At 44.3% G+C, this 24,578-nt stretch overlaps 1 protein-coding gene across 1 annotated transcript in view; it reads left to right on the top strand.

Moving 5' to 3' along the window:
- KIAA1549L (KIAA1549-like ortholog) overlaps nucleotides 1-24,578 on the top strand; it is a 124,745-nt gene that overhangs the window by 24,435 nt on the left and 75,732 nt on the right. Inside the window, exons 9-11 of the mRNA XM_010831832.1 lie at nucleotides 4,714-4,885; nucleotides 15,407-15,570; nucleotides 21,716-21,906. Of these exons, the coding sequence (XP_010830134.1) occupies nucleotides 4,714-4,885; nucleotides 15,407-15,570; nucleotides 21,716-21,906 (527 nt within the window). The remainder of the gene's footprint in view (nucleotides 1-4,713; nucleotides 4,886-15,406; nucleotides 15,571-21,715; nucleotides 21,907-24,578) is intronic.

Below are 24,578 nucleotides of genomic sequence, written 5' to 3' on the forward strand. Positions count from 1 at the left end.
TCCATTTATAAGGGAGACTTGACCACACTGAGATTTAGGGGAATACACTATAGCAGACACTGCTGGGGCCCTGCCCATACTTGCTTACCATTTCTATGAAGGCTGGTAGACTTCCAGCATCATTTTATTCAAGGGCTGCTCTTGAGATGCCAGAACCCACTTTGCCCAGTCATGGCTGGCTGGAAGTACTTGGGACTTCACTGGCAGTGGGGGTATAAATACCACAGCTCTTTGGTTTCTTGGCTGGGGGAATTCTGAAAAGTGTGCTTTAGGATCACCAGCAGAGCTTTCCCACAGAATTAAGCTTTGGTTTCCCACCGTGGTGACTCACTTCCTAATGCACCCCTTGTCAGCTCATTTCCGACCTCCCACCACTCCATCAGTTCTCTGCACCTCTTCAATAAATGACAAGCATTCAGCTCTTCTCAGAGTCTGCTTCAGAGGGAACCCAACAGAGATACCATCCTGAGGGTAGAGGCTCTGAGCCACTCTAGATTCTTTATCCAGTTCAAGCAAGAGTGGGACTGTCTCCAGCATATTCTAACCAATCCACGTATCTTGAGTACCACTACTTCTACCCAATGAGAATCCATTTCCAACATTTGTTATGCTAATCAAAGCTCTGTGGAGCAAGGTATCAAGTTATAGAAGCACTTCTGGCAGGCATTTCTAGAGAGTGGGCTTCTTCTATGGCATTTAGCCAACTGCCCCTGGGGTGTGAACTCCTGATTGGTGACTGACCACATCTAGGGTATAACTTAACCCAAACATACATGCATGGTATTGCATTGTCTAAGAGAACACTTTAAAGGAAATTACAGACATTACCATAGTCTGTCTGCAGATCATGTCCCCAGGCAATCTTGGAAGTACAAGCAACCCATCTTTTGGAACAAAGTTTCCTACATCAGTCAACATCCCACCCCTTAGGGAGACTCCAGGTACCCCATTCGCAGTTGGTATATTTGGCCTCTTGTCCTATTGAACGTTGCTTCGGTTCTAAAAGTCTTTGGGGTCTAAGACAGCCTCGTGATGAGGTAAAGCGGTCGTTAATTTCATGTGCCAGGTTTGTGGGGGTCCATGTGAGCCCTATAATTCACATTTCTCCAAGTAACAGAAAGGAAGTCTCTGGGATTCAGACAGTTGAAATGGAGTTTGCCTTAACTGAAGTGGGAGAAAGAATCCCTCTACACTCACGATTATTTGTTAACCTAAGAAACGCAACACATTCTAAGTGCCTAAAAGAGCCCAGCAAGGTGTTTTTTCCTCTTTTTTCCTGAGTATTCAGTGTGTGTGACCCCTTTTGTTACCTGGAAAACCTGAGTGAAGTAACTAGGGATTTATTTCTGCAAATCTCCAATTTCCCAAGGGTGTAGATCACCTTCCAACATCATCCTTGGAGGAATTTGCTAGGAAGAATCTGCTGTTAAATTGAAATTGAGCAAAGTTATTAGTTGCTTGAATGTTCATTCATCTCATACCTGGTTATATTAATGCTCTCCCTACCTCCTCTCCCACTGGGGACAGAAATAACACCCCCAGTTTCCCAAATAAAATTCACTCTGTAGAGCTTGCATCATCCGTCATGCAGAGAAGCCTTTCATCTGGGCTCAGATCATTTTTAAAGATGAGCCACCTTCATGAATATGGAAATTTAAATGTCTAGAATCTAAAGATATTTCTCTAGTGGATATATTCGAAAAAGTGAGTCCAAAGAAGACATACATAGGACCAGTAAGCATTTTTAATTGTGTAACTCTATTTGTCATCGAAGTAATGCAAGTTCTAACGACCACAAGATGCCCTTTTCACCTACTAAAAGTGAGTGAATTGGTACTATCCAGTGTTGATGGGGATGCAGTGAAGTGGGCACCCTCAAACTCAGTAAATGGGAGAACATGTGAGTGATTTAGACAAGAACCTTTTAGATGGTCACAACCTCACCCCTAGAAATTCCTTTCGAGAAGATAAAGGTGAACACGAAGATAAAGAGGTGAGAGCACTGTTTCTCAGAGTGTCCGGAAAATGCTTTTGTAAGGTGCCCATCTGACCAGGTCAGTTTGGGTAAGGCTGCATCCTCTAGAGCATTCTTAAAGATTCCAAAGGTATATTAACATACAAAGACTCTCAAAAGACCTGCAAGTAATCTCCTTGCCTTTCTGCAATATGCTGGTTTCTAAATGTAAGTACCATCAGGAAGATCCCCTGGAGAAGGAAATGGCAATCCACTCCAGCACTCTTGCCTGGAAACCCCCATGGATGGAGGAGCCTGATAGGCTACAGTCCATGGGGTCCCAAAGTCGGACATGATTGAGCAAATTCACTTTCACTTTCAAGACCCTTGTTTATAATAATATCTACATTTCCCTGACATTTTATTATGACCATTTGTAAACTCACAGAAAAGTTCCAAAAATTATGATGTAAACACACATATACTCAACATCTCGGTTCTACCATTAACTGTGTATGACGTTACCATCTTATATTTGATAACATATATCATTTCCATACCATGAATCAGTTTGGACTGTTCTAAAACCTCATATAAATGAAATCCTACAGTAGACTCCCTTTTGTGTAGTCTTTTGACTCTGGAGTGTTTTTGAGATTCATCCATGTTGTTCTTTTATTCAGTAGTTTATTGCTTTTTATTGCTGAGTGACATTCCCTTGTATGAACTATACTACAGGTTGTTTATCCAAGCATTGTTTATCCATGCTTCTGTTGATGGACACCTGGGCTTTTCCCAATTTTTAGCTACAATAAGCAAAACTTCTCTGAACCCTCTTCTGCAAGCCTTTCTTTGGACATGCGCTGTCATTTCTCTTGGGTATGCAGGAGTGGTTCACAGGGTTGGTGTATACGAATTCTGTGAGAAACCACCAGACCTTTCCCCAGAGTGTACTGTCTGATGCTCCCACCAACCGGATATGGAGTTACCCCAAGTCTTCATTGACACAGGGTTGTCAGCCCTTCTTATTTTAGTCATTCTGGTGGTTGATAGTGATGCCTTATGGGTTTTAGTTTAATTTCCTCATTGAGCATCTAAAAAAACATGCTTATTGGCTCCTCAGATATCTTTCTTTGTGAAATGTCTGGTCAGATTATTTTAAAAGCCATTTTTTATTGGATTGTAGTAATATTTATTTTTAATTGTTATTTGTAGCATACATACTCAGGAGCATAAAAATATGCAGAGTTTAAAGAACACTAATAAAAAAAGAACCCACAACCCAAAGAGAATTACTGTTACCTTACCCCAGAAGCTTTCTCTGTGTCTTTTCTGATTATACCTACTTGCTTCCTTTCTACCAGCGTTGAATGTGCTTCTGGGTTTTGCATTAAATCATGCCTGTGTTTTCTGTATAGATTTTACCATTCTCATGTGTATCCGTAAGCAGTGCATCATCTGGTTTGTTTGTTTTTGAACTTCATATTCTGTAATTTGTCTCTTTTGCTCCATATCAGGTTTTGTATTCACCCATATTGGATCAAAGAGCCACAGTTCTACTACTCTATAATATTTAATTGTGCAACAGTACTATAATTCATTTATCCACCCTACTGTTAGAGACTTCTGAATTTTTGTATTTTTTTTTTAGCTATTATGAGCAATGCTGCTATAAACATTTTTGTTACCTCTTTTGATATCCTGTGAAACTCATAATCTGTCAGATACACTTTGGGAAATACTTACATGATGCCATATTTATCAATGGTGAATTATGCTAGTGAAAACTTGATAACAACCTAAATGTCCACAAATGAAGGTTTAGTGAAGTTTATGACACATGCACACAGTAGAACATTATGTAGGTATTAAAATTTATGTTTTATGTGTGATTATCAATTGTTAGTTACAATACTGAAAAATGAGTAACAATCTAGGTGTTTAACAATAAAGGATTGGTAAGTAAGTTTACGAGGTATGCCTTGGAAGGCCATGTAGAAACTAACGTTTATGCTTTTATTATAATTAAGCCCCTATGGATGCAAGTAAAAATGGCAATATATAATATTATACAGGAAATATGATAAATAATTTTGTAAAATGATAAATAAGAGGCTTGTGTGGAAAAAAAATAGTAGCAAATACTCTAAAATGATGATAGTAATTAGCTTGTGGAGGGGGTTACAGGTTGTTTTTATTTTATTTCATTTCTCGATGCTTTTCTGTATTTTCAAATTCTCCGTAGTGCAGTGAGAAAAAGCAACAAAGGTTATTTTAGAAAAAGAACTTTGAGTCTCCAAACCCTGCTCTTATCAGAGACCTTTTGGATTGTAGACCTAGAAGTTCATTTTTTTCCCCTTCTCTGGCAATTGCAGGAATTTGAAATCAGAAATCTTGTTTGAGCATAACTTAACATGCCCTGAATTCATGTGGAGGCCTATTTTCAAATGAGGCCAGAGTTCTCTGGAGGCTGGAAGACTTGACCACTTTAGCGTTTCTTCTCCATCTCAAACTGTTCTTCCCAGATGTTTGTATTTTCAAGACTGTTTTCTCCTCCCTGCCTTCCTCTTCCAGCAATAGTAGGGTTCCTTGAGACATCGGTGTTAGGGAGGTATGTGAAGGTTGATGCCTTAAATATATGTTATGGGTCCACTCAGCTGGAGAAGGCTTCACAGTCAGGAGCGAGCCTGCTGATCATGTGAGTAATTGCAGAGTTGATGCACAATGCCCTGTAAACAAAGCCTATCTTTTTCTGAAAGATGGTAAAGATGCAGCGGGTGCCAGGACCCAAAGACCCCGCGGAGCTGACTTACTACACCCTGTACAATGGGAAACCTTTGCTGGGGACTGCAGCTGCCAAGATCCTGAGCACCATTGACTCCCAAAGGATGGCCTTGACTCTGCATCATGTTGTTCTTCTGCAAGCTGACCGTAAGGGGACAGTCTTTCTATTCAATATTTTTAACATCAGTAAATATTTCCTGTTCATCCAAGTGAGTCTCTAAACTCATGTTAGTAGACCCAGAGCTAAAAATACTTCTATTCTGGAAGGTTCTCAGACCAACCAGCTGTTTCCTGTATTGTTTAAAGCAATAGGATTTGAGTGAAAGTAAAAGTCGCTCAGTTGTGTCCGACTCTTTGTGACTCCATGGACTATGCAGTCCATGAAATTCTCTAGGCCAGAATACTGGAGTGGGTAGCCTTTCCCTTCTCCAGGGGATCTCCCGAACCCAGGGATCAAACCCAGGTCTCCTGCATTGCAGGCAGATTCTTTACCAATGGAGCTCTCAGGGAAGCCCTGATATGAGGTAGCTATCAGGTTTTGGGTAAGGGATGTGTTTTGGATACTAGGGTGATGGTAATACTGCTTTGCCCCAGGTGCTACCCACTCTTCCTCCTCAGTAGAGTCTTGTGAACAGCTAGAAAAATCACCACTGCTGAGATTGTATTTGTCTGCTGGGGAATTAAAGGTAATTTGATTCAGTAAACTTTCCAGAGTCCTACATGAACTGTGCTGGAGGACACAGAGAAGTGGGCAAGACTTGCTAAATCCCTGCCTTTAAGGCAGAGAAGGTGTTGATGCAGATATAAAGGTGTAGAATGCAGAGATGCTTCGAGGAGACAACGTGATCGATACAGGGCTCAACAGAGGGACAGATTGCTCTCAAGGGGTATCTGGGAAGGATTAATAGAGAAAGGATATGAAACATAATAACTGCCTCTTTGAGGGCCCTCCCCATGGCAGCTGCTATGCTTGTTGCTTTACACTAATTTTTCTCTATTTCTCTGGGGCAACTTTATTCAGCCCCCAGTTACAGATGAAGAAACCTAGGCTAAGACAGGTTTGGATATATACTAACTTGCTCCATATCACAGAATTAGTACTTGACATGATATTAACTCCAAGACAGGAATCTGAATCTGAGTTCCAAAGTGTGTTCTTAACTGTATTACACGCTATGAATCCAGCTGAGGGTGGGGAAGAGGGTATAGTCCAGAAAGAGGAAGAAGCAGGAGCAATAGAAGGGAAGTGAAAAGTACCAGCAGTGCTTGGAAAAAAGGAGTCAAGTTTCATGCAGTACCGAAGCATGAGGAGGAGATGATGGGGGTAGAAATGAGCATTGCTTAGGAGACTCAGGCCTTGCATGGCAAGGGAAGGGATTGTACAGTGATGAGATTGGTTCTGGGGAGCTATTGGAGACTTCTGTGCAGGGGAATAGTATCATTGAAAGTACCCATTATCTAGGGAGATTAATCTGTTGTCAGTGTTCAGGTTGAGAGAAGGCAGAACTAAAGAGGCTTTCTGATGGCCCAGGCATTAGGGACCCGAATAAGGGCTTCAGAGAAACCAGGGAATAGGTGAGGCAGGTGAGCAACTGTGTGGCAGAAACGTTAGATTCGGCAGCACGTGGAGCATGCTCTAGGCCTGGAAGGCCTAGCTTGATCTCCTAGTTGGTGTCCACACTCCTTAGGAACCTGACACCTGGCTCATTGTTTTCCTCTCCTCATCTTCTGCCTTCATCCACGGTGGGTGTGGCTTCCATGGGGATGATCCAGCCCGTGTGTTGTTATGGCCCTCACTTCTGCTCAGCCAGCACATCCTCATAGACACACCTTTGCGTAGAAATGATGATCACCCTCTACAGTCTTGCCTTTAAAATGTTTTTAACTCAGATTCTCTTCCTCTGCACCTCTGTCCTTCCCTCCCTGTGGGCTCCGTCCCATCTCTGGTCAGGTCAATGACCTAATCAGTTCTGCTATATCCTCTTCATGTGTGTGTCCCCAGGCTCCATCCTCAGCTCTTTATCCATCTCTCCAGGTGGAGAATGAATTGTAGAGGGTAGGAGTGAAAACCACTGCAGGTGTCCAGGTGAGAGAGGAATGTGTCAGAGGTAGAGACTCAGAGAAGATATTTTACATATTTTTGCAGACAGAACCAGTGCGACAAGATAATGGATTGGGTATGAGTAGGAGAAGGTGAGGGCCAAAAGACTCAAGGTTGACTCCAAGGTGTTTGCTTGAGCACTGACTTTGGTGTCACTTGTTGAGATGCAGAAGGTACAGAGAGGAGGTGGTTCAGTGGGGCAGTGGTGGGGATGGGCAGATGGAATTGAGAGTTTGGTTTTGAACATGTTAGTTTATACATGCAAGTAGAGATCAGGAAATACTAACTTGGGAGGAGTCATCAACACAGATAACATTTAGAGTTAAGGGAGTTCATGAGATTAACCAGACTCAGCACGATTTAGAACTAAAGAGAAGAGGGTGAAAATTAAGGCCTGGGGAAGTTACATGAGGGAAGAACTGGAGCCAGCAAAGGACCCTGAGAAGGAGCATCCAGGGAGATGGAGGAAACCCAGGAGGAGGTAGGGTCCAGAAACAGGCAAAGAAAGTGAATGTCTTAGAAGGAGTTGAGCTCTTGCATCAGCTTCTGTTCTTAAGAGGCAGAGACTGGAAGGACGGAGATGAAGTGGCCTTGCTAAACTGGAGCTTGGTGGAAAGCTTGGCAGGAGGGGTTCCCAGGAATAGGTAGTGGAGACAGAGTAGCTGGAGCGGGCCCAGGAGACAGTGAAGGTGGGGAAGCAAGGACAGCAAAGGGAGAAGATTAATGAGGCCACATGAAAGAGAGTGGGTACATTTGAGTAGTAAGACTGTAATAGAGAGGGAGAAACTGACAATGCAGAAGAGAGACAAGCCTTGCAGGAATAAAGCCCACACATGGACAAGGGGGCGGCACAAGTGGAGGGTCAGACTCAGCGAGGAGCGGGGATGGCCCAGCCTTTGGCAGCAGGAAGGCAAGCGGAGCAGGGGTGTGGGTGTCAGTCACATGGTACATTTGGTACTGGAAGCCTGAGGAATCTCTGTGGTTGTTTCTGCTCTCTTGGGTCATAATGAAGTGAAGGAGGCAGCTGAGCTTAGGATTGTGGGGCAGGGCACATTTGAGCCTGGGTGCGGTGGTACACACTGTGAATCAGCAAACTGATTAGAGAAACACCATAAGAGAGGAAGGCTCCCCACCTCCCAGCTCCTTATTGCTATGTTCAGACCATTTCTTCTATTCTGGAAAAATGCTAGATGCTTCAAAGTTGCCCCCTCCTTATTGCAGTCACCTCTAGACCCCAAGCTGACCCCCACTGTCCTTTGAAGTTTTTTTTTAACATTAATTTACTTACTTTCGGCTACCCTCGGTCGTTGTTGCTGTGTACGGGCTACTCTCTAGCTGTGGTGCACGGGCTTCTCATTTCAGTGGCTTTTCTTATTTCAGGGCACAGGCACTAGAGTGCAGGCTCAGTGGTTATGGTGCGCAGGCGTAGTTGCCCTATGGCATGTGAAATCTTCCCAGACCAGGGATTGAACCTGCATCCCCTGCATTGGGAGGCAGACTCCCAACCACTGAACAACCAGGGAAGTCCATCCTTTAGAGATTTTTACCTGGTTCATTGTCTCCTCTTCTTCACCACTTCTCCTGCCCCAACCCATCCTTTACTTTGAGATCAGTTCCTTGACCTCCTTACTTCTACTCCCGGCCTCATTGTACTTGGGAAGGGGCAGCAATGGGAGAGCTGGCCTTATTTAGACCAGGAGGTGAATGAAGTGTCAGGAGAAGAGGTTGAGGCTAAGGGGACTTTACTGATGGAAATGCATGGGGAACAGTGGAAGGTTTAAGAGCTTGGGCCAGAGACAGCAGTCACAGCAGTTAGAAGGTGCTTGGAGCCTTTTGGAAATGAGAGTCGAAGGATCATCTAGGGACCTTAGAGGCGTGACTGCGGCTCAGAGAGACAGGATTTCAACTCTGTTCCACCTGCCTTCAGAGCTGCTAGCCTTCACCCTTACTTTTTTGTTTCCTTCAAATCCACTTGGCCCTCCCTGCTCCCTTCTAGAGTAATTCTCAAACTGTTTTTTCTTCTCCATTTCATCATTATCTCCTCTTGGACTTTGCATGTGCTTCCCAAATGACTCAGCTTCAGCTTCTGTGCCACTAATGTACTGTCTACATTGTAATTAGAGTCATTATAATAAACACAGGTTCTGATCGTACATTTACAACATTTAAAAAATATTTGGTGGCTCTTCACTGTTCACAAGAGTAAAATCCAAGCTTCTTAAAGTGGGCCTTCCAAGCCCTTCACAACAGGTGTGCAGCAACCATTCAGATCCCTTCACAGCCTCGTCTCCAGGCTTCTTTCCCAATCATACAGCCTACTCTTCTTTCCTTCAGACCCAGGGCTTCAGCCACACGGGAGGATTCATTCTTCACATTCCCTGTCCCTGACTGCTGAAGCGTGACCCCTTCCCCCAAGTTCCAAGGGCCTTCATTGCCCTTATCCCAGTGGCCAAATGAATTGTTTTCTTGCTTTCTTCCTCATGAGCTCTTTAAAAGCAGGTACCATATCTCATTCCTTTCTGAATATCCAGCCTCAGTTACTGCCTGGCTCTATTCTTGTGAAAGCCTAGGAGCCACCTTTGCTAAATGCCTTTGCCAGGCCATGAGTGAGGCATGTGGTTGGAAGACACCATAGCAGAACAGTTGAGAGCAGAGCCTTTGCAATAAGACAGGAGACAAATGAGTGACCCTCTTTGACCTACATTTTCCTCATCTGTAAAACGGAGAAATAAAAACACTGACCTGGGAGAACTACTAGGGGTTTAAATGAAATAATTATTGCATATAGAGGGTTTAGTATATCCCTGGGGCACCTATTAAACACATAATAAGTAGTAGCTGAATGTCTTATTTATCCATAAGGTGGAAGGACTCAAGGAGAGTCTATGAAGAAGCAAAGGTGATTTGAAGGTTAAGAGCCTATATAATTCAGAGTACAGGGTGCTGTTAATAAAATTAGAGAGGGAGTTGGTGAGGAGAAGCTCTTTTAGGAGGGAGAGTGTGATTTATTCACTTAGGGCCATCACCTTCTCCGACACCCAGGATGGATGGCTGTAAAGAGTACTGGAGTGGGGTGCCATTGCCTTCTCCGCATTTTCTCCTAATAGTTCTTAAATCAGCCTGCGATGTAAATCTAAGGTCAGCACTTTGAATGGAGAATCACGGTGTTGAACAGACACCTCCTTATCCTGTACTGTACGTTCCAGTGTTTTCTAAATTGCTAGGTCTAGGGCCGATGTGCAGGGCTTCTCAGGTGGCAGTAGTGATAAAGAACCCACCTGCCAATGCAGGAGATGGAAGAGATGCAGATTGGATCCCTGGGTCAGGAAGATGCCCTGGAGAGGGGCATGGAACCCACCCCAGTATTCTTGCCTGGAGAATCCCATGGACAAAGAGCCTGGTGGGCTATAGTCCATGGGGCTGCAAAGAGTTGGACACGACTGAAGTGACTTAGCATACACACAGCACAGGGCCAATGGGCAGTGCCCTACAGTGGAATGTGTGATGCCCGCTCTCCTCATGTCATCTCCGGGAAATGGGGCAGCAGTAACTTCTAAAGAAGTGGCTGCGTTCCCGATGGAGGTTTTCATCTGCTCTCTTTGCAGGATCTGGAGTGAGGGGTCCCTCAGAGAGCTTATCCAGCCGATGGCGTAGGGACAGTTCTCCCCATACACAAGCAGACCAGGGCAGGAACTGTTTCCCTTATGTGGCCGTCAGACATCGATCTCAAAAAATATCACTTAAAGAAAGCTATATAGACTGGCCCTTCAGTAAAGGGAACTCTCATTCTTTCAACAAATATTTCTTGAGCACCTAGTATATGTCTGGCACTGTTCTAGGCCCTGGAGATACAGCTGTGAGCCAAGCAGGCAAACACTCTGCCCACATGGATCTTATATTCCTAAGTGGGCAGATTAAGCAGACAAAATAACTGAATAATATGTTATATGCTGGTAAGTACCATGGAGAAAAATTAAGCAGGGAAGAGGCTGAAGGATGCCGAGGAGATAATGGTTGCAATCTTAAATTGTTTGGGGGTGTGAAGACGATATTGAGGAAGCAACCTTTGAGTTGCTTCTTGAGGATACCTGGGAAGAAAGTTCCAGACAGAGAAGGGGTGGGGTTTGAGAGCCAGTGAGGAGGTCCCTGATGGAAGAGAGCAGCAATGATGAGTCACAGATGCAGCAGAGGAGCCACCAGCGGTAGAGCCTCATGGGCCACACCTGAGTGGGATGAGAGCCGCAAGAGCGTGTGGGCAGGGGCATGATGGGCCTGAGCTCTCCCCAGCTTCAGGGATCTGAGTTAGACCCTTCCTGTGTCTACTCACACCAGTCATGATTTCTCATGTTTTGGGAGTCATGAAGACGAGCTGAGAACTTTTTTGAATGGAATCCTTCTCCTATCACCATTTGCTCTACATGAGAGTAATTCTTTCTGAGTTCAGATTATAGAGACCTATTGAGTTCATTCGCTCTGACCAATACTTTGTGTGTGTGCACTCATACATGCACACACTCCCATTCATATGCATTAACTCAGAGCTGACTTATACTGTATATTTCAGAGAAATGACTTTTTATGGTTAAAAAAAATATATAGTCTAACCTCCCTGGGGCTCAGTTTCTTCATCTGCAAAATGGGTATGAGAGTAAAAGCCTGACAAAGAGTGTATTGCAGTGCCTAACGCACAGTAGAAGCTCAGAATGTGTTGTCTCATTTTCCTATCCTTCCTCTGACATTGTTGCAAATTAAATAGCCATTTGTTCCTTTTCACCTCTGTACCTGACTTTGTAGTTTTAGATCATTATGCCAATGAATATATTAGGTTTGGATGACTTCAGTTGACCTAACTTTACTATCGCTTTGACCGTTAAATGAATTTATTAATGTACATAGCATACCTTTATTCCTTCCTCATTTAAATAGAGGTGAAAGGATTTTCCATACTGCACACATCCATCAAAACAATAAAGCTGAGTAAAAGCTGAACTCATGTTAATATTTCATTCTTGCTAATGAAAAAAATACATATAAATATATTTAGGGTATCATGTTCTGATACACTATACATTTTTCCCCATCAGGATAGAATAGCCAAAATTGATATTTTTCACAGAAGCATTAAGCTTTAAAAAATGTTAATGGCCTAAAACTCACATAGAAATACTGAATTACTAAAAGCAGCAGCAATTACATGTTTAATGTCAACAGAAGCACATTATCTAATGAGCTGTTTTCAGAAGTTAATAATGTGATTAATCACCGATTGACAAAAACTGTGGAAAAGAAGTTATTTTGTACTAATAGCACTCCCGAGCCAAGAGCTGCCTGAGGAGAGGTAAATCTTGGCTAATGAGGTGCCAGTGGAAGTCAGGGGTGGTTGATGTCAGAGAAAGACCAGCTGGCTCCTCAGGCAGGTCCTCACCATGTGATGCTTACTGGTGGGGTCTTTGTACTCCAGACTTGAGTCCTCAGTTTTGTGAGTTTAGCAGCCCCCAGAGTTAAACAGGATCAGGAGTACCAACTTAGGCTAACCAGACTTATAAGAGAGTGATATATAAACCAGTTTGAAAGTATTTAATTTAAAATGTAGATTGGAACTTGGAGAAGGAAATGACAACCCACTCCAGTATTCTCCCCTGGAGAATTCCATGGACAGAGGAGCCTGGTAGAATACAGTCCATGAGGTCACCGGGACTTGGACACGACTGAAGCAACTTAGCACACACAGCACAGTTTCATGGATGGGAACTACCAGGGAGAAGGGAACTTCTCCCTTAAATGGCTTTTACTCTATCCTTCGTAGAAACCTGTAGGGGGAGCCAAATTGGAACAGGATTAATGATAGTTTAGTTATACATTCATTCAGCTTTTAATTGAGCACCTACTATGTGCAGGGGCTTCCCTGATAGCTCAGTTGGTAAAGAATCTGCCTGCAATGTAGGAGACCCCAGTTCGATTCCTGAGTTGGGAAGATCTGCTAAAGAAGGGATAGACTACCCATCCAGTATTCTTGGGCTTCCCTTGTGGCTCAGCTGGTCAAGAAAATGCCTGCAATGCAGGAGACCCCGGTTTGAACCCTGGATTGGGAAGATTCCCCTGGAGCAGAGAAAGGCTACCCATTCTAGTATTCTGACCTGGAGAATTCTATGGACTCTATAGTCCATGGGGTCGCAGAGTTGGACACGACTGAGCGACTTTCACTTTCACTTTTCACTACTATGTGCAAGGCTCTGTTCTAGCCCTGGGGATGCAGCAAACAAGAGACAAAAAGTAAACCTCCCTGCTCTGTTAGGGTATACATGCTAAACGAGGGGCAGGGGTGACAGATGGTGAGCAAATAATGTATGTATCACAGCAGATGGTGATATATACTTTAGAGTCTCACCATTCCAAGTATGGCCTGGGGCCCTGCTGCATGGGTATCTACTGGGAGCTTATTAGGCATGTTACCAAGTCCAAGCTCATATTACTCACCACATGTCAGGCCAACAAATTGAGACACAAGTTGTTGAGGCAAGGAATAGTGACTTTATTCAGACAGCCAGTAGACAGAGAAGATGGTGGACTGGTGTCCTGAAGAACCTATTATAGGTGGACCCATCCCAATCCACAAAATTAGAATCCACGTTGAGCAAGATTCCCAGGTGATTGGCATGCACTTTAGTTTGAGGGGATTCCCTGGTAGGTCAGCTGGTAAAGAATCCACCTGCAATGCAGGAGATCCTGGTTCGATTCCTGGGTTAGGAAGATCTGCTGGAGAAGGGATAGGCTACCCACTCCAGTGTTCTTGGGCTTCCCTAGTGGTTCAGCTGGTAAAGAATCCACCTGCAATGTGGGAGACCTGGGTTCGATACCTGGGTTGGGAAGATCCTCTGGAGAAGGAAACGGCTACCCACTCCAGTATTCCGGCCTGGAGAATACTATGGACTGTATACTCCGTGGGGTCGCAAAGAGTCAGACACAGCTGAATGACTTTCACTTTCACACTTTCACTTTACAGTTTGAGAAGCACTGATGTAAAGGAACACTAAGTAGGAAAAAGGGGATGGAGAGTGCCTGGGGCAGGGATTGTTATTTTACAAAGAATACAGGGAAAGCCTCACAGATATAGTGACACTTGTTCAGAGCCCTGAAGGAATGAGGGAGAGAGTCGTGTGGATATCTAGGTGAAGAGTGTTCTAGGTAGAAGAATAAACTGATGTAAAGGCCCTGAGGCAGAAGCATGTCCAGCATGCTTAAGGAACAGTCGGAGGAAGGTAGACTGGAACAGAGTGAGTTGAAGGAAGAGCTTTAAGAGCAGAGAAGTAACTAGGATGGTTTGCTGGAGCAGATCACTTAAAGCTTTGTAGAAATTATACTGTGGCTCTTACTCTGAGTGAGGTTGGAGCCTCTGCAGGGTTTGAGCAGAAGAATGTTGTGATCTGAATTTTCAAAGGATCCCTCCAGCTTCTGTGTTACAAGTAGACTATAGAGAACAAGGGAGGAGACCATTGCAGTAGTTCAGGTGAGACGTGTTGCTAGGTTGGACCATAGCAATAGAAAGAACTGATATATTTTGAAGATGGGGATGACAGGGTTTGTTGACAAATAGGATGTTGGGAGAGAATAAAAGAAACAGGTTGACACTGATGACAGTTATTGGCCTTCACAGCTGGAAGGAAAGAGTTACCACTTATTGGAGAAGAGAATATCACAAGAACAGGTTTTAGGGGGTGGGAGATTGAGAGTTGTGTTCCAGATGTATTAAATTTGAGACATCTCTTATGTATCCAGTTGGAGATTTGAGTTGGCAGTTGGATATAGGAATCTGGAGTTTGGGGTAGAGGTCCTAGTTAGAGCTATGTAAATGAGCATCATCAGCCCAGATGGTGTTTGATGCCATGAGTCTATGAGATCATCCAGGGAGTGGGAGAGACGAGAGCATGTGTGTTGTTAGCAGACAGTATCACAAGCTAAAACAACCAGTCACAGCCATCTTGCCCACCACCTTCCCTACTGTCTGGCCAGATTACCCGTGTCTAATCGGACATGGTATTGATTAGAGCACGGCATTTCCAAGCATCCCCAGCTGACCATGGCAGGATGGGAGCAGATCCGTCCACTCAGGTGTGTTTTATTCATTGGTCATTCAGAGGGGCGACTTCACTACAATATTTCGAGTCATCTCTCTGTGACCTTTGCCTCCTGATTGAAGCAACACACTAATCCTCAGAGTTCTTCTCTCTTCTTCTGATTCACGGACATCACCAGTGGGGAAAATTGATCCCAATCCATCTTCCTCTTCCTCCTCCTGGTCCTAGTAAAGACTTTCATTCATTGAGCACCTCCTAGGGGCTACACCAAGCACCACATGTACCTTGTCTCTGATGCCTCACCACAGGATAGCCCATTTTACAGATGGGGACACTGAGACTCAGAGACCTGGAGTAACTTGTCAAAGCAAGAGCCTTTCTGAGCCCAAAGCCTCTCAACCACCTCATGACTGGGGACTGGAGGCGCTTATCTCAGGGGTGTTTTTGCTTCCCTGAGCTCCTGGTCACATGCTTCCCCCCTCAACTCCGCAGCCGTGGTGAAGAACCCACCCAACAACCTGTGGATCATCGCTGCAGTGCTGGCGCCCATCGCCGTGGTCACCGTCATCGTCATTATCATCACTGCCGTGCTCTGCCGCAAGAACAAGAACGACTTCAAGCCAGACACCGTGATGAACCTGCCTCAGCGAGCAAAGGTATGTGTTGGAAGCTGAGAGGAGAGGGGTAAGAACCCTGGCCCGAGGGGGCTTTGCCTGCCTTTTGGCCATTGAGGTCACTGCAAGTACCTTCGGAAACCTCCTCCTCAGTCCTCATGTTGAAGGAGACCCTTTTGTTACTTATTTGAATGTTTAAAAAATTGTAAAATATACATAACATAAAGTGTACCATTTAGCCCTTTTTAAGTGTTCAGCTCAGTATTATTAAGGATATTTGCATTGTTGTGCAAACCTTCATTTTTATAATTGGAACACAATAACTCTTTGATCTAAGTGCTTTTCAGTGCTTTGCAGGTACCAGCTCACTTACTCTTTGTAGCAGCCCTTTGAGGAAGAACATTATTTTTCAGAGGAGGAAACAGAGGTACAGAAAATGAGGAGTTAGATAGACTTGAAAGGGGTCTCAGAGCTCATCTGATCTGACACCTTCCCTTTTACAGAGAAGTGACTTTTTCATGATGGCACAGTGAGTAAGTAGCAGAACTGATGGTAGAACCAGGTGTCTTGGCCCCTAACTCTTTGAGGTTAGGAGCCAAGGTTAACCAGGTGTCAAGGCTCTTTGGGGGCACATCAGACCCTCAAAACCTTCCTTCTTCCACTGGCCAGAGTGGCTGATCTTCAAAGGCTACATGACGGGGACTTCCCTGGTGGTCCAATGGCTAAGAGTTCACGCCCCCAATGCAGGGGTTCCAGGTTATATTCCTGGTCAGGTAACTAGATCCCACATGCTGCAACTAAGACTTGGCTGCAACTAAGACAGTCAAATAAATAATTAAAAAAAAAAAAACAAAAAGGCTGCATGATGACCAAGCTGCAGAGCCTTGGCAGGGCAGCTGTCAAACCCCAGTTCAGTGGCTCCACTGAAGGCTAGCGGGGGGCTTCATCCACCATCCACAGCCTCCACTGGGCTGCACCATCCCCCTCCAGTGACTGGGAGAGGGGCAAGCTGGGAAAATTCCAAAGGCGAATTTTCCAGTCGGACTTCCCTGGCGGCTCAGGAGACCCAGGTTTGATCCCTGGGTCAGGAAATGGCAACCTACTCTAGTATTCTTGCTTAGGAAATCCTATGGACAGAGGAGCCTAGCAGGCTATATAGTATGGGGTCACAAAGAGTCGGACACGACTGAGCAACTCAGCAATAACACGTTTTCTGGTCATGTAGCTCCCTTCACCATAGTCCCCAAAAGGAATGTAGTAACCTCTACTACCCAGATTATCATATCATGTTTAAATAATGTCTTACAATATCCTGGGCTCTTCTAGGCCTGTCACCTTGTTTGCTCATCACAGTAGTCCTATGAGGTAGGTCATAGTCAGGGCAGCTCTTATTAGTTTCATTTTACTGCAGAGAAACTCAAAAGAATGAGAGACAATGGGACTTATCCACAGCAGAGGGGGGCACTCAGGTCCATACCTGAGTCTTTGGGCTTTGTCTACATTATACACCATCCTGAACCCTGACACTTGGTGGGTAGAACCCTCCTCCAGCCCCTAACCTCTGTGCTTGTTCTGCCTAATTCTCTGGGCAAGAATGAAAGAGAGAATGGAATTTCACATCCACTGGGCCACATGACTTGGTGGTTGTCCTTGCTGGGAGTCACGCATGCCTAGTTCTTCCTGGATGACCATACCTCGCTTCAACAAAAGAAATCAAATGAATTTGGTTGTTTATTAAGCCAAGTCACCTGTTGAGAAGCTGCAGCTTGCTGAGACACTCTGTCTAGCGAAGGGTCCAACCCCAGAGAATGTCATTCCATGTCTGTTGACACAAAGGTACCCGCTGCAAGGACGCGGCACGATGTTGGTAATTACCCAAGCAGTGAAAAATGAAGCTATTCCAAGAGGGGGTATTTCATTTCCATCTTAGCTCAGTTACAATCTGAGCCTTTCAGACATAACAGTAATTACCAGAATCTAATTGCAGCCAAGTCCAGGAATGCAAAGCATGCCATACCGAGGTTGTAAATGCCATCTTCATGTGATTGATGAAGGCAGAATTTTATTAATTTGCTGAGATGAGCTGGGCAGCACGTGATTTCAGCATATCCCCTGGCTGGAAAGCTGTCTGAGGCTGGAACAGATTCACGTTTGTGGGTTTTCATAGCCCCTTTTATGTCCTTGCCCAGCACATTGTGCTTCAAGAGATACCCAGCTGCTGTGGAAAATCAAGCAAATTTATGTTGCCTGAGATGACTGAGTTCACTCGTGGGGGTGGCAGCGGTTGTTTTCTCCTCAGTGAGGCTGGGCTACGCACTTTGATTTCCAAAGCCCTGTTATCACGGGAAACCAGTGGGGTGGAACTGCCTCCTTCCCACTGCACTCCTTCTGCTGGAGCAACCTGTGGACACTGCGGCGTTTGCCAGAGGAGCGAGCTGCCTGCGTCACTTCTCACAGCCTGGGGGTGTGAGCAGAATTCATTTAGTGCCCAGGGACGAGGCGGGAAGAGAAAGTTAGCTATTGCCACCAACCCAGAGACGGGGAGGATGGTCTCCTAGTCTCCAGGGACACCGCTGCATCTGTAAGAATGTTGGCTGCGGAGCCAGAGGACACGGCTGGGGACCTTTGCTGAGCCTCACTAGTAGACCCAGCAGGCTCAGAGGAGGTGAGTGTGGCTGTCTCAGAGCCGAGATCAGGCCATACCTGCCTGCTCCCTTCTTCAGAGACAAGGTATCAATACCATAGACGTAACCCTGTTACCACCGCAGTCAGCCGGACGCAGGCAGAAGGTTAAAAAAATGATCGACACAGGACGAGAGCTGGGTGTCATGCCTTTGTCATCTCCTTTCTTCCTAGTTCATTTTTGCTTCCTCTTTGTCATTGGATTCACAGACTTTCCCCAGATTGTCCCTTCATACAAGAGAACATGGCCCCTTGGATCAGGCAACCTGAAGACAAAGTTGTTAAGGCCATATGGAGACACAAAACGGAGCTTGGAGGGTTGGCATGCCCTGCTCGGGATGGCTCAGTCACCCCCTAAAGATGCCCTGTTCTTTTCTCACATACTATTTATATGTGCCTCAGTTTTCCCCATCTGTGCATTGGGGGTGATAACAGTGTTCACTTACACTTTGTTGTGAGGATTGAGTTATGTGAATTACTTTGAATGTGCCTTGTATAGAATAAACATTATAGGTAAGTTGATTTTTATTATTGCACATGTTTCTTAAAAATATCCAGGTAACATATCTACCTTTGAAATTGGGATTATTTTGATTTGATAATTTTACAAAACTCATTAAAGCAACTATAAATGTTTCATGATGTTGTATTAGCGGTGTTAGGGGTTTCCAGTGTGTGTCCAGTGGGCAGTTAGTTAATCTCAGGTGATTCTCAAGTTGGAGGTTGAAAGCCCACTATCCTGTCAGTCAAAAGAGCAGGGTACAAGTCCTGAGTCTTTCACCACTTAGCTGTGTGGTCTTAGGCAAGTCACTGACCTTCTCTGAGCTTTTGTTTTCTTACCATAAAGTGAAGACTGTGCTGTTTGCCCAATTTTCCCATAGGGTTGTTGTGAGAATGAAATGAGGTGTCAGTGTCTTGCAGGCTGTACGTACTGAACATGTACAGGGATTCTTGTTAACCTAATAACAAAGGCCACATCTTAAGCTTGTCATTCCTTAATGTCCTTCTGGTCACCCATCATCAGCTCAGTCCCCTGAAGTATCCAGTGCAGTGTGAAGGAACCAAAGAAGGTGGAAATGAGGGGGACAAGCCAGCACCAGCTTGTCCTTTTCACTAAATTCTTAGCCGCTGCTGCAGACTGCCGATGGCTCACACACAGGCCAGGAGACTGAAAACAGGAGCCAGATGAAGTGTGGTGGGAGATGCCCAACCTAGGTGGCAGGCTGCAGAAAGAGAGAAGAGGCGGTGGGATGAATCATCAAGCAGTGTTTGGGTGTTCTGGCTCTGGCCCCTATGGTCCTGGATTCATATCCTGACTCCACCATAGACCAGCTGAGTGAGTCTGGGGAAACTGATGAACCTCTCTGAACCTCAGTTTCTTCATCTTTAAAATGGAGAACCATAACAATACCTACCTCCTTGAGCTACAGTGAGGATGAAATGACATAACTCATGTTATATATTCAGTGTTATACCAACGATATCAAGTGAAACTGAAACTGTGAGCTTCTTGAGGGTAGAGGAGCCAGTTATTATTCACCTTTGTATTTCCAGCACCAAGCACAGTCCCTGACACAAGCCAATGCCCAATAACTAGAGTTGGAACAAAACTGAACAGGATAATGGGAGGATAAGGGTAGAACAGAAAAGGGACCAATAGGAGATGAGACTGGACACATGGGTTCACATAGAGTTCAAGGGTCTTGAATGCCTTGCCAAAAAGTTTGGGTGCCAGAGAGTTTTTAATGAGAGAGTGATGACCTGATTAATTTCTAAGGGAGATAACTTTGGAGGGTTGTCAAGGATGCATTCGGAAAGGAGCAGAATCGAAATTACAAGACCATGGCAGAGTCAGTACAGCACTGGACCTGGGGAGAAGAGGTCAGTTTCCAAAAACATTTCAGTTGGGTTCAACTGGTGATTAATTGTTTATAGGAGAAGCAGGTTCAGTATTCTAGGAACATCAGCAAGTCATGGGTTGCCATGTCTCCCTCCAAGGGATCTTCCCTATCCAGGGATTGAACCCACATCTCCTGTGTCTCCTGCATTGCAGGCAAATTCTTTACTGCCAAGCCACTGGAGAAGCCCTTGGCTATACTACAGACAGCTTGAAAAAGGAAGCTTTTCTGGATTTAGCAATAAAACTCCCTCCTATTCTGAGACACGGTGTGATGGGTTGGGCCACGGTCTTAGACCATTTAATCTGGCCTTCCTGTTACAGTTCTTGACTAAGTAAGGTGCTAAAAGAGGAATGTCTGATCATGTCAAGTTCTGATAGAACCCAAACGATAGAGGTTAAGTTTCACCCCAAATTTTCTGAAAGAGAATCGCTGATGTCCATTTCACCTGGCCAATGATTTAGTAGGCAGGAAAACAATTTGAACAAATATTGATTGAGTACTTACTATGTGTCAGGTACTTAGCTCAATGCTGGGCTTGAATTTACTTATCTACACAGCGTCCCTCTGAGGGTGGTTAAATACTGTCACAGACATACATGTTTGATCCTGCTCACACTATATTCTCCCCTTGTTACAGGTGAGGAAACATGTGCAGAGAATCTCAGTCACTTACCCAAGGCCACACAGCTAATATGTGTCAGAGACAGGATTTGAACCCAGGCTATCTGTTTTCAGAGTGGCTGCTCCTAGCCACCCCATCGTCCTGCCTCAAATCCGTACTGTGCTGCTTTGGGGCATAGAGCAGAATAGAGACACTCACAGGAATTGTTTAAACACGCTTCTTGGTTTTTTATTACCCCACTAATACATGTCTGTTGGGTTTTGCTCACAGCTGCCCTTTTCACTTGGGACTTCAGACACTGCAATAAAAACGTTGCTAATTTCTCAGTCATGACAAATGAGAGGTGAGCTAGCCTGCTAAAGGGAACGGTCTGGATTAGAGTGATTCCATAAGTTCCATTTTATTGTTAATAATTATACTGCCTCACATGTGGTAGCATGTTTCTCCTCTTTTGTTTTCAGATCTGTGATTCTCTGTAACACTGTAGGGTGGTGAAGGTAGAACAGATATGATAATCTTCATTTCTCAGATGAAAACATTGAGGTTCAGATTTCAATGACTTGGCAAAGTCACAAAACCTGTTATTTCACAGGACTTAAGAGATGACAGAACTATTCTTATGTAGAAGAGGCAGGACCTGTTTAATGTAGCAATTAAGAGCTTCTAATTAGCAGTATCTAGTGACTTAGAATAAGTGGTCTAAAATCCTTGAAAGAACTTGTTCTCGTAAACATATTTGCATCTTTTTTATACTATTCATTTTTCTGAGTCTTATCTATGGAAGTTCTGTAGCTAGGTGGAATTAATGTGGACTTTGATTTCGTAAAGACAGAAATCAGGATGGAGATTTGAGTTAACTCTTATCCATCGGAAAGCTAAGTATGGTCCCATCATGTACACTTTCCTGCCTGTCTTCTCTTAAAGCTGCTGTGAGCATCACACTTTGCCAGAAACATGACTGCAATCTGTTTCCTCTTTGCAGCCTGTGCAGGGCTTTGATTATGCCAAGCAGCACCTGGGCCAGCAAGGGGCGGACGAGGAGGTCATCCCGGTGACTCAGGAGACGGTGGTCCTCCCACTACCCGTTAGAGATGCTCCTGCCTCTCAGGAAAGGGATGCCCCTCAGGATGGAAGCACCATCAAGACAGCCAAATCCATTGAAACCAGAAAGAGGTAGGCACGGGGCCAGATTCTGCCTCTCTGTGTCAGCGAGAGAAATAATTGATGGGGAGAAGAGCTGAAGCCCTCAATTCCTCTGTTTTCTTTAAAAATTCCCCTTCATGCTTGCTGTGAATATTTGAGAAGGAGACTAAGGAAGAGGATAGGAATCATAATTCCTGCATCTCATGAGCCATCCATTGTAACGTTTTAGATGTCTAATCAACCACAACGGTTGAGGTTTTCTTCTTAGATTTATTGTAACAAATTTGGCACTGATGTTACACTTATATTTTTAAATTTATCTTAAAAGCAGTGCCTTTGGTTCAGGATAGTTGTATTTTATCTGGCAATTTCTCTATAGAGCTTGTGGTTTTAGTTCAAAAATCAGTTATTGGGCTTTTACTATGAGCAGGGCACTTTGACAGGCATTGGGATGACTACAGAAAGGTTTAAGATTGATTCCTGACCCCAAGCATCTCATGATGGAAAGACAAGAGATAAATCATTGGAATACCAAGCCTGATGTGCAGGTGCCTACTGGGGAGTCTAAACCATGTCCTGGGGAAAAGAGAGAAGGAAGAATTTAATTCTGATGTGGGAAAGTGTCATGGAAGAGGTTATGTTTTAACCAAGCCTTGAAGGACAAGTGGGATGTCCATGGAGGGGAAGAGATAAAAGCATCCAGGCTGGAAGAGCCAGGAGACAGCAATGATTACTTATGATGAATATCCTTGGGGTTTAGAGTTCACAGTGCTTGAAATGCAGTGAAAGATGAAACCAGAAGATAGATGAAAACTGTGGAGAGTCTTAACTGCCAGACTGAGGAGTTTGACCTTTATACTCTAAGCAGTATTAAGCCACTGAGAGTTCTTCAGGAAGACAGTGATGCCCAACTGTATCTTAGAAAGACTACTCCAGTGCACTGTGAATGATAGATGGGAGAGGTTAAGGCTAGAGGCCAGGACACTTGTTGGGACTTTGCAATAGCCTCACAAAGAGGTAATGAACTCTATGGCTAACTCTGTTGCCTGGCTAACCAACTCTCATTGCCAACCTCTTTCTTTCTTGCCTGGTACCACAATGGTGGCTGAAAAACTACATCTTGTTGTCCTTCTTCTCTCCTTTCAGGTAACAGATATTTATCAATTGTTTGCTGTTAACCAGGCACAAAGGATACTGCAACGAACAAGACAAAGTTCATACTCCTACAGTTCTTACAGTTTGATGGGGGAGAGATAGACAATAAACAGAGAGATAAAAATATAGTAGGTTGGGAGGTGATGAGTATGAAGAAGAAAACCAAAGCACGGTCAGGGATTGGAGATGTGGAAAGGGGAATATGATGCTACTTTAGTAAGAAGTTGGGGAAGGCCTCACTGATAAAATGACATGTGAGGAAGACTTTATTGAAATGATGTGTAAGGTTATCTAGTGGAAGAACATCCCAAGCAGATGGAACAGTATGTGCTAAGCCCAGAGGAGGAAACGTCTTGACTTGCTTAAGGAAGAGCATGAAGGCCAAGGAGGCTGATGTGAACTAGGGAGGAAGTTTGTAGCAGCTGAGTCAGAGAAACTAACTGAGGTTGATCTTGTCAGGCTTTAGAAATCAAAGTCAGAACTTGGGATTTTATTGTGAATGAAGATTAGGAGTCCTTAGAAGAGGGTTTTGAGAATAATGACAGGATGTGACTTGCATTTTAAAGGCTCCCTCTGGCTGCTGTGTGGAAATAGACTGTAGAGGAGCAGAGAGACCCATTAGGAGGCTTTTGTAGGAGTCCAGGTGAGAGATGGTGGTGTGGACCAGGGCTTGGAGATGTGGGAAGTGATTAGGCTCTAGAGGTGTTTACAAGGAAGAGCTGACAAGATGTGCTGATAAATTGCTGTGTAGTATGGAAATAGAGAGGGATGATTTGCCATTTTTGTGCTGGGAAAGACTGGAGGAGAAGTTTGTAGAGTTTGGATGTGGACATGTTCAGTGTGAGATGCCCATGAGACATGCAAGTGGAGACATTGAGAGCTCAGTTAACCATATGAGTCTGGAGTTCAGAGGAAAGGTTGAGAGTCGAAATATAAATGTAGGAGCTATCAGTGTTTAGTTACAAAAATCTCTGAGACTAGATGGGCACCTTGGAGAGTACAGATGGAGAATAAATCTAAAAACTGATGCCTGGGACATGGCAGTGATTAGAGACCCAGATAATAAAGATGAATCGGCAAAAGATTCTGAAAAGCATCCATAAGAAAGGCACGAGAACAAAGCAAGAATGGAATCCAGGAAGCCAAGCGAATGAAGTTATTTCAGGAGGAAGAAAGGATTGTTTGTATCAAATTTACAAATTTTGTATTGGAGTCAAGCATCAAATCTCCGAGCTTTTCTCCAGGAGATCTTAGTACCTAAAAAGGAATTACAGAGAAACAGAGGGTTGGATTTCATCTTGTGTGGGGAAGAATGTGGAGGGCATGTTGATTAATTATCTGTTGCCCCATAACAAACCACTCTAAAGTTTAGCAGCCTAAAACAGCAACCATTTATTTAGCTCGTAATTTTTAGGGGATCAGCAGTCTTGGCTGAGCTCAGCTGGGTGGTTCTTCTAGTCTGAACTTGGCTTGGCTGATCTCAGCTGGGCTGTCTCATGCATCTTTGGTCAGGGGGGAGGTCTGCTGGGCTAGCTTGTTGATTGACA

The sequence above is a fragment of the Bison bison genome, unplaced genomic scaffold (assembly GCF_000754665.1).
Source record: "Bison bison bison isolate TAMUID 2011002044 unplaced genomic scaffold, Bison_UMD1.0 scf7180017864531, whole genome shotgun sequence".
In the NCBI taxonomy this organism is placed as follows: Eukaryota; Metazoa; Chordata; class Mammalia; order Artiodactyla; family Bovidae; genus Bison; species Bison bison.